Here is a 9,647-nt window from a genome sequence, read left to right as displayed (position 1 = left end):
AGGAGGGTTTGGGGTTCTCTATCTAGTTTGTTTTGAGACAAGGTCTCTGCAGTCCTTGACTGTTCTGAAACTAGCTTTGTAGACCAGGCTGGTCTTAAACTCACAGACACTATCCTACTGCTTCTACCTGACAAAGTGCAAAATTCAAGGCAAATGCCACCATATCTGGCTTTGGGGTTCTCCATTTCATTTATAGGTTGTATATTCAATTTTTCCTATTGTGTATGTCACTTCCCAAATTATATCTGATTCTAGCCATCTGTATGACCAATCATGAATAAGTGTATTAGATTTTCTCTAATAGTTATTTAGAAGACAGTTTAGTTGCATTACTGCATATGCACCCAGAAACAGATTAGACCAGCCCAGCCCTCTATTCATAAACAGTAGGAGTCAGTTACTAGCTATGGGCAAATCCGTATCATTGTTCAAAGATGGGAACATGTGTATCTTGATTCAGGTGAGGGTTTGAAAGGGGTTCTGGGGTAGCTAGGTTTTTTTTTTTTTTTTTTTTTTTTTTTTTTTGGTTTTTCGAGACAGGGTTTCTCTAATTTTTGGTGCCTGTCCTGGAACTAGCTCTTGTAGACCAGGCTGGCCTCAAACTCACGGAGATCCGCCTGCCTCTGCCTCCCGAGTACTGGGATTAAAGGCGTGCACCACCACTGCCTGGCTTAGCTAGGGTTTTTTTGTGTAGTATGTGTAGTTCAGAAACTAGGCTACCAAGTACATTATCACAAGATAGGCATGACCTAAACCAAATAGGGTCTCAGGTTAAACTCTCAGGCTTTACTGCCTCAGTCTGCTGGAGAGGTGTACTTTTTTTTTTTTTTTTCTTCCAGATTTGAAAGTCTCAGCCAGCAGTGGTTTGGTGTTACTTGCCTTTAATCCCAGCACTTGGGAGGCAGAGGCAGTTTCTGTGAGTTTGAAGCCAACCTGATCTACAGAGTTGAGTTCAAGGATACACAGGGCTACACAGAGAAACCTTGTCTCTAGAGGGGAGAAAGAGAGAGAGTGAGAGAGAGAGAGAGAGAGAGAGAGAGAGAGAGAGGGAGGGAGGGAGGGAGGGAGAGAGAGAGAGAGAGAGAGAGAGAGAGAGAGAAGGTTTATGTAACTGGCTGACCTCAAATTTAGAGAAAGCCTCCTTCCTGCCTCTGCATCCTAAATGCAGAGATTAAATGTATATAATCTACACACCCAGTGAGGTGCATTCTTAGAGCCAAAGACCTTTCTCCTGAGGTCTCAAGAGACTGGAGGTGTGAGTTAAACTCATGACATGGGTTTAATTTCCCATTTAGTTTTCCTGGCTTTAGTATAGCTAAGCAGACCCACTATTCTGCACCATTTTTTAGTTAGGCTGCGAAAGCACCATTTAAGACGTAAGTGCTAGGGTAATCATTGAAAGGGCATTTTCATAGAAGTCATGCCTTCATTAGGTCTCTCACCTACCCTACTCACTACAGCTTGGTGGCCTTTTTGGGCAGCTGGCTACCCAAAATCAAAAAATGCTAGAGCCTAGAGTTGAACATCATGCAGGGAATACAGTGATTTTGTTTGAGACAGGCTCTTATTATGTAGCTCTAAGACTATCAATCAGTTTGTTTCATTAAATTGTTGAAGGGACTAGAACTGAAGAACTTTTTTTTTTAAAGATTTATTTATTATGTATACAACATTCTGCTTCCATGCCAGAAGAGGGCGCCAGATCTCATTACAGATGGTTGTGAGCCACCATGTGGGTGCTGGGAATTGAACTCACAACCTCTGGAAGAACAGCTAGTGCTCTTAACCACTGAGCCATCTCTCCAGCCCAAGAACTGTATTTATTCCTGTAAGTGATCTCTGTCTCAAAGAGGCTAGTATCCGTCTTTGAGTAGCCTGACTAGCCTAACTCTTTGTCAATGGACACGTTAATAGAGGGGCAAGGCCTGGCCACTTCTGATCCCTGCTGCCTTCCCAAGGACCCCTTGTTCCTCAGCTGATTTTGGGAAACAACTGTTACTCTCCTCACCTCACTTGCCCTCTCAATCCTGGTTTTCATCTTTTAATATGTAATGGGTATTTTGCCTTTGTGTATGTCTGTGCACCACATGTGTGCCTGGTGACTGCAGAAGCCAGAGGAGGGTGTCCTATGCCCCGAACTGGAGTTAGTTGCGGACGAGAGCCATCATGTGGGTGTTTGAAATGGAACCTGAATCCCCTGGAGGAGCAGATAATGGTCCTCAACTGTCTGAGCCATCCCTCCAGGCCTGAAGGTAGGTTAGTGTGCTTCTCTCACACTTTCAGCTTCTCTTAAACCTTCCACATCTTCCTAGTCTCAAATGCTTCTAAAGTCAGTTATGCATGCCAGATGACCACACTGTTGCTCCAAAGACTCTTTTCCCCAACTGGAATCTCTGGATGTCTACCTTGAGCTGCAGATAATCCCTCATTTCAACCTTATAGAGTAATTGGGTTACATGTATGAGGCATACTTCTGGCTAAGATATCTGATCTCTTTTGCCCCATGCATTTCTGCCTACTTTTCTCTAAGGTTCTTACCTGCTAGAAGACTTTTTTCTCCATTTTTTGAGACTACATTTCAGGTGGGCAAAACTGGCCTTGAACCTCACTACCTAAGAGCTGATTTTGAATTCTTACGATTCTCCCACTTTTCTCCAGTTAATATAGTTTTTTTTTTTTTTTTTTTGAGACAGGGTTTCTCTGTGGTTTTGGAGCCTGTCCTGGAACTAGCTCTTGTAGACCAGGCTGGTCTCGAACTCACAGAGATCCGCCTGCCTCTGCCTCCCAAGTGCTGGGATTAAAGGCGTGCGCCACCACCGCAGGGCGTTAATATAGTGTTAACGGCTGTCTATCTCACTTCTTTATACTTTGAATCTTGCTTGTTCCCTGTGGGCTTTTACCGTGCCAGTTAGTCTGTGCCTTCATTTGTCTCATCTGTTCCAGCAGCTTTAGCCTGCAGAGTAATTCCCTGTGGACAGTTCTTCCTTACCTCACCCCAGCACTCCTGGCTCACATGTCTGTCTACACACCGAGTTTCTCAGTCGGTGAGGGTACCTAATTTAGAAGTAGCAGATTGCCCTCATACTTAATTCACAGCCAGGTTTTGTTGAAAGGCAACCACTTTCTTGTCCTCTGAGAGTAGGCAATTGAAGGATTATAATCAGTATCACTGAGACTCAAGACTTGGGAGCCACAGGTTGTATTAGACAAAATCTAACAGAGTTGAGAGCCACAGTCTATATCCTAAGTTTAGGGCTGGCGACATGGCTCAGAGGTTAAGAGCACTGACTGCTCCTCCAGGGGTCCTGAGTTCAATTCTCAGCAACCACATAGTGGCTCACAACCATCTGTACTGAGATCTGGTGCCCTCTTCTGACCTGTAGGCATAATTGTATACATAATAATACATAAATCTTTAAAAAAAAAAGTTTAGGACTGAAAAACCATCAGGATAACACTATCCTTCAGAAGGCTTTTCCTACAATTTATATAATACTTTAGATTCTAAGTAAAAATTTTGTGTGGAAAGACTAGATACAGTATAGGAGGTGCTAACAAAGCAGAGGCAAGGGAAAGACCAGACATTAACAGGTCAAAATTGAGTTAAACTGAATTAACAAGGTGGAATAGTAAGTTTCAGAGAAACTATCACATACATGATTTCCCCAACAGATTTTCATGTGGTCAATTTGATTTTGAAAAGGGTAAATATTGATATCCTTGAGGTTTAGCCCAACTTAAACTAATGCGATGGGAACTTTACATGCAGGAAAAGTATAGAACTTGTAAGTCAGAATGTGAAAGAGAAACTACTAAGGATGTGGCACTGAAGTGTTAGAAACAAGTGACTCATGGAGGAAATAAACACAGAACCAGTCATTTTGTTCACACACGTGGCATATGCAACTTTTAATAAATCAAAAGTCCCAAATATACAAGTGAAAAAAATTCCAAACAGTTGACACAGGCCTAACTAATAGCTACTTTATGTACAGCTGTATAAGTTCAAAAAAGCTATCCTATACGTATGTACAAAAGTTTATACACAGGTCTGTACATAAGGGTCTATACATTTTTTTTTTCAGAACCCTTAGGTGTCACCTCTAGAAGACACCAACACTTCATTCACATATTTTATAAAAGAAAGATTTCAAGGATTGATAATATTGTGTCCCTTGTATTTGGACCATGTAAGCTCCATTTGATTGGTTGACAACCTCATAATGTAGATCACGGTAGGTATGTGGGTCCCTTCACAATGTGCTCCAATGTAAAAGCCCATAAAGATAGGGAATGAGCATCATGGCCAGGATGCTACCATAGGTCCAGATGGGTAAGCTTGTCTGTCCCGCTCACTGTCTGTACTCCAGTTCATCTACACTGATGACTTTGGTGGGCATAGAGGGCAGAGGCTGCTGTAGCACATCTGAGCCAAACCATTTTGCAAGGCCCACAGGGGAGCTGCTCCTTTGGCTGGTACGATGCTCCATCTGGGAGTGCATGTGGGGCAGGCCTGATCTGCTGGGCACATTAGGAGTCTGAACATTGATAGCTGCTGCCTGGGAACCAGAGCCTGGAGGATGCAGAACTATGGAGAGAAGAGTGTCACCTGGTGCTGTACAAGGAAACTGCTCACATTCCACCCATTTCTATATTTACAGATCTAATAAGAGGGCCCTTGGGACTGGAGAGATGGCTCAGAGGTTAAGAGCACTGACTGCTCTTCCAGAGGTCCTGAGTTCAATTCCCAGCAACCACATGGTGGCTCACAGCCATCTGTAATGAGATCTGGTGCCCTCTTCTGGCATGCAAGCATACATGGAAGGAATGTTGTATACATAATAAAATAAAAATAAATCTTAAAAAAAAAAAAGAGGGCCCTTGGATACTCCCAAATACTACTGATAGTACTTTATGGCCTACTTTGCTGCAATAGTTTCCTGTTACTTTCAGGGGTGGGGTGTCTACCAAAGGATTTACTGCAGGGTTCCCTAAAAAAAATGCAGAATGCTAGATGACTTTATATAGGAGAGCTAATGCACTCCGAAACCAGTGCTATAAACCCACCAAGGCTGACCTGACTACGTCAGAATTATCAGCCTTCAAAGGGGTGAAGTGAACGCCAAAGCATTCCTAGCTTCCATGGTCCTCGCAGCCATAGATGGCATGATCAGTCCCCTTCCCCCGTTTCTCTAGGGACACCCGTACCTACTAGAACCAGCTAAGGGACGAGGAGTTGGTGATAAGTAACTGCTATTGGAAGTATCTCAGAAACGTCAGTGTGGGCAGCTAGCCTGGCTCATTGCTGAACCTTACCTGAGCGCTGCAGCTGCTGCTGCATCATTGCCAGGTGCAGAGGGGTTCCAGGGCGAGGGTTTAGGAGAGGGTGACTAGCAGCAGAGAAAGGGTACAAGGGTTGTCCCAGAAGTGGGCCAGATATCCCCTGTAAAGGAGCCACGTCTATCCCAGGGGGAAGCACACCTGGTAGAGAGAAAAAGAAACTTCTGAGAAGTTGTGTCAAATGTACCTAAAACTTTCAAGTTTTACCACAAATTTTTGCTGATTTGGAAACTTAAAAGAGTGTTGGGTATTGTGGCACACTAATTTTTTTTAGGGTACTGAAAAATTACAAAAGGCCACTTCATTTTATTTTTCAAGACAGGGTTTCTGTGTAGCCTTGGCTGTCCTAAAATTAGCTCTATATACCAGGCTGGCCTTAAACTCAGAGATCCACCTCCCTCTGCCTCCACACGTGTCAGGTCACACAAGTGTACACACAAGAGACAATTTTAAATGAGCGCCAAAGCCAGGCTCCCTAATCTTAATGATCTAAAGGGAGCAGACCCCTATGTATACCCACCTACCATGATGCAACATTACTGACCACCCGCACCCAGTCAGAAACTCACCAGCTTGGAGCAAACTTGGAAGATGCTGTGGATGTATTCCTTGGGCTATCAACCTTTGGACTAACCCTGGGTGAAGCTGGTGAGTAGGCCGAACAATAGGAACATGAGGGACCAGGGGAACTTGGTGGGGAGGGCGAAGAAAAGGTGTTCCTGGACCTGGGGGTGCTAAGGTGGGTGTTTTTCTCCCGGCTGCTTTAGGTCGGTAATCTTGCTCTTTGGTATAACGGTTGTTCTGGGACAGTGGAGTGGAGCACGAAGACCACTGTGATGTCGAGAGTTTAGGATTTGTCGAAGGAGAAGAGTCTTGATCATTATTGGGCATGGGATTAGATGACAGCAGGTTCTCTGTAAGGATTCAGTCATAGAACATTTTGGTACTGACATCAGTTTCCAATTTATTTCAATCCCCAACAGACTAGCAAACTTTTTTAAAAAGCTGGCAATTTTTATTTGATTCCTCTTCAGTTTAGATGATTTCATGGAACGCCATTTGCCTTAAATGTAGACATACATACCTGCAACTCTCCAAAAGCCTAGGAGAGTTGAGTTAGGGTCATAGAGTAGTTAAGGCCTTGAGCTAGGACTAGATGCTAAAATTTGTTTTAATTTTTTTATTTTCCATGTATGGATAGGTGTTCTGCCTGTATGTATGTCTGCGTCATGTGAAGGTGCTGGATACGACAGGGCTGAAGTGAAACATGGTTGTGAGAAGCCACATGGGTGCTGGGAATTGAACCCAGGTCCTATAAAACCAACCAGTGCTCTCAGCCGTATCTCCGGCCTGTAGATGCCGTTTTAATGCCTTCCAATTCCATGCTGGAATTTTTGTTTTGCTTTTTCATTTTCCTTTCTTGAAGGGTGTTAGACATGAACCCATGGTCTTGCACATACATACTAAGCAAGTGTTCTAACACTGAGCTACATTCCCAGTGCATAACGAATTTTTGATACAACACAAAAGAACTTCTTTGACATATAAAAACAAATGGCACAAGTTGCCAGGCTTAGGAGGTAGTTCCTGAGATCGCAGGACTTTGTGAGGTTAGGACTACACAGTGAGATTCTGTCTCAAATGAAACAACCAATCAACCAAAAACCTGTAACAAAAAAAGGAAGCCTGTGTCTATTCTATACTCCCTTCAGCCGAAGGACAGCTATTAGTAAAACCAGACCACAAAAACAGCCCAATTTAGTTAAGTGTCTTGCTCTACACCAATGGTGGAGCAAATAGTATCTTTGGTTCATATGGAAGAGCTGGGGTTAGAGATACAGATCAGCAGTTAAAAGGTCTGGATGCTCTTGAAGACCTAAGTTTATTTCCAGCACCTACATGGATGCTCATAACCACCTATAACTCTGGGCCCAGAAGATCTGATGCTCTCTTGTGGAGACATACCTCGAGGCAAAGCATATAAAAATGTTAATAAGAACTGAACTGTATTAATATGCTATGAATCTATCATTCAACCTGGTAGACTAATAGGAATCCTAAGCTAGAGTACACCTGTTATCCCAGCTGGACAGAATATCAAGTGAACAAGTTTGACTGTGAGCTCACCCAACCCATCTCCCTGACATTGCAGTCATGCATGCCTACGTTCTGACACAGGTGAGCAGTACCTTCACTGGCCTTCTGAGTATCTTCTTTAGCATCTCCAGGAACCACTGTTCCAGGTGTTATTTCCTCCTTGCTTTTCTCTCTGCTTTCATACATCTTCCGAATCACTGAGGTAGGGGTGAAGGAAGGAGAAAGCTGCAGAGAAGAGAGGCAGAATTAGCATACTCAAGTGCCTTTCTGTAATATTAAGCCAGGATTTTTTGGTTTTCAATACTGGGATTTAAACCTAGGGTCTTGCAAATGCTTGGAAGTACCTGACCACTATGTATGCAGCACCCACCTTGGGCCTGGCTTCACCGGTGAAGCCATTCCACAGAGGGAAGAGTCCCCATTTTGTCTATGTAGGCAGAGGGAACTCTAGCAACTCTAATGCTCTGGTCTATAGACATTGGAAGAAAACACAAAGAGGCAAATAGTCACTATCCAAAGAGCTTCAACCCTTGTTCACCTGTAAAAATGTCTCTCTTCTCATGCTTATCAAGCCTGGGATAGGATGGGGAAGAAGAGAGGGGGATAGCTGGAACTGTACCTTAGTAAACACAGAAAGGATGCTTCAAAGACAACCTCAGAACATATGATACTCCTTGTTCCTGGTATTTTTCTTTTAAAAATATTGTGTGTAAGAAAATCCAATTATCTTAAAGCTTTCCTCACTTACCATTGAGGGTCCTTTGTTCTTGTTCCTGTTGTTTATTTTTTTAATGATTTTATTATGCATGTGCCCAAAAGTTGAAAGGCAGGAGACAAGATCTAACTGACAAACAAAGCTTCCAGAATCTCTCTAAAACAAGAGCTTTGAGGTGCTTAGTGCAGAGACCCATATGGAGTCCTGAACCACAAAACAATTGTTTTTCCCCCTTGTCTATCAGCTTTGATAGGATGATAAAGGTCTGTAGAGATGAAATTAAAAACTATTAAAAAAAAAAAGGCAGTGGTAAAGCTAGACTAGCACCTCAAATAACACACCCACGATAGAACAGAACACAATCTGTGGACCTGCCAGCATGCTCACTGAACAAGTCACTCTTCTGATCTCCTGCCTCACCTCTGTCCTTTACCAGCTTCCTTCCCTATACCAGCTATACTAGTTTGTCTTAGAAAGGCTCTCACTAGGCACAGGTTAGCCTTCCATTCAGAGATCCATTTGCCTCTCTGCCTCCCAAGTGATGCCATTAAGTGTATGTTACCAGGCCTGGCCCAGCTTTATTTTAAGCAGTGATATCTTACTGTATCCTGGCACAAGTTTGTCTATCTCCTAGAGCATACTTTTCAATGCAGGGACTTCAGTAGAATAATAAATTAGGGGAGGGAAGACATAATAAATAGATAGGCATAGAAAGTCAGTAATCCTGTGGAAGGCATTCAGAGACACAGGGAGTACACTGGCATAACAGATAACCAGATGCAGAAATCTTAGAGCCATTCAGTTACCAAAAGTCACTGACCATGCTTGTGATGGACGCAGCAGGAGCTGGGGAAGAGGAATTTCCTCGGTGCATGGGTGCTGGTGACTTTGAGACTCGCTGTTGCCTGGGAACAGATCCATTAACAGTGTCAGTTCTCAACTACTTAATGCCAAGTCTAAAACCATGTAATTCAGTAACAGTCCAGGAACTTAGCACACCTTTCACTTATCCAACTTAATTCCATTTTTTGGTTTCTAGACAAGGTTTCTATATAGCTTTGGAGCCTGTCCTGAAACTCACTCAGTAGACCAGGCAGGCCTTGAACTCAGAGATCCATTTTTCACTACCTCCTGAGTACTGGGATTAAAGGCATGCACCATCACCGGCCAGTGGAAAAAGTTTTTTTTTTTTTTTTTTCCTCTACATAGTCCTGTCTACTCTGAAACTCACTATGTAGAACATGCTGGCCTTGAATACAGACGTTCTCCTGCCTCTGCTGGGAGGCACTATCCCCAGCTGTTCTACTTATTCTCCCTTAGCCTGGAGGAAAATGGGAAACAGGGTAGGCATAGAAATAGGTTGAGGAATAGACTATGTGTACGCCCTGCACTTATACCAATTATTAGTGACTGAAACCCTCTGAATCCCAGGCAATGATGGGATCCTGAATCAATAATCTTTCCAATCAGTGTTCATAAACTAGGCAATGTATCT

The 9,647-nt window shown here is 43.2% G+C and overlaps 1 protein-coding gene across 3 annotated transcripts in view; it reads right to left on the bottom strand.

Annotated features, from left to right (window-relative positions):
• Window positions 1-2,258: 2,258 nt before the first annotated feature.
• Eif4enif1 (eukaryotic translation initiation factor 4E nuclear import factor 1) overlaps window positions 2,259-9,647 on the bottom strand; it is a 40,683-nt gene continuing 33,294 nt past the window's right edge. For all 3 annotated transcript variants that reach the window (XM_050141286.1, XM_050141285.1, XM_050141287.1), the window contains exons 15-19: window positions 8,973-9,057; window positions 7,530-7,662; window positions 5,910-6,254; window positions 5,317-5,481; window positions 2,259-4,588 (exon numbers count right to left, since the gene is read on the bottom strand). In XM_050141286.1, the coding sequence (XP_049997243.1) occupies window positions 4,353-4,588; window positions 5,317-5,481; window positions 5,910-6,254; window positions 7,530-7,662; window positions 8,973-9,057 (964 nt within the window). In that variant the 3' untranslated portion in view covers window positions 2,259-4,352. The remainder of the gene's footprint in view (window positions 4,589-5,316; window positions 5,482-5,909; window positions 6,255-7,529; window positions 7,663-8,972; window positions 9,058-9,647) is intronic.

The sequence above is a fragment of the Alexandromys fortis genome, unplaced genomic scaffold, assembly GCF_014885135.2.
Source record: "Alexandromys fortis isolate MF-2015 unplaced genomic scaffold, M_Fortis_MF-2015_v1.1 scaffold_7, whole genome shotgun sequence".
NCBI lineage: Eukaryota > Metazoa > Chordata > Mammalia > Rodentia > Cricetidae > Alexandromys > Alexandromys fortis.
Note: the sequence above shows the minus strand (reverse complement) of the source record. Positions and strands in the feature narration are given on the sequence as shown.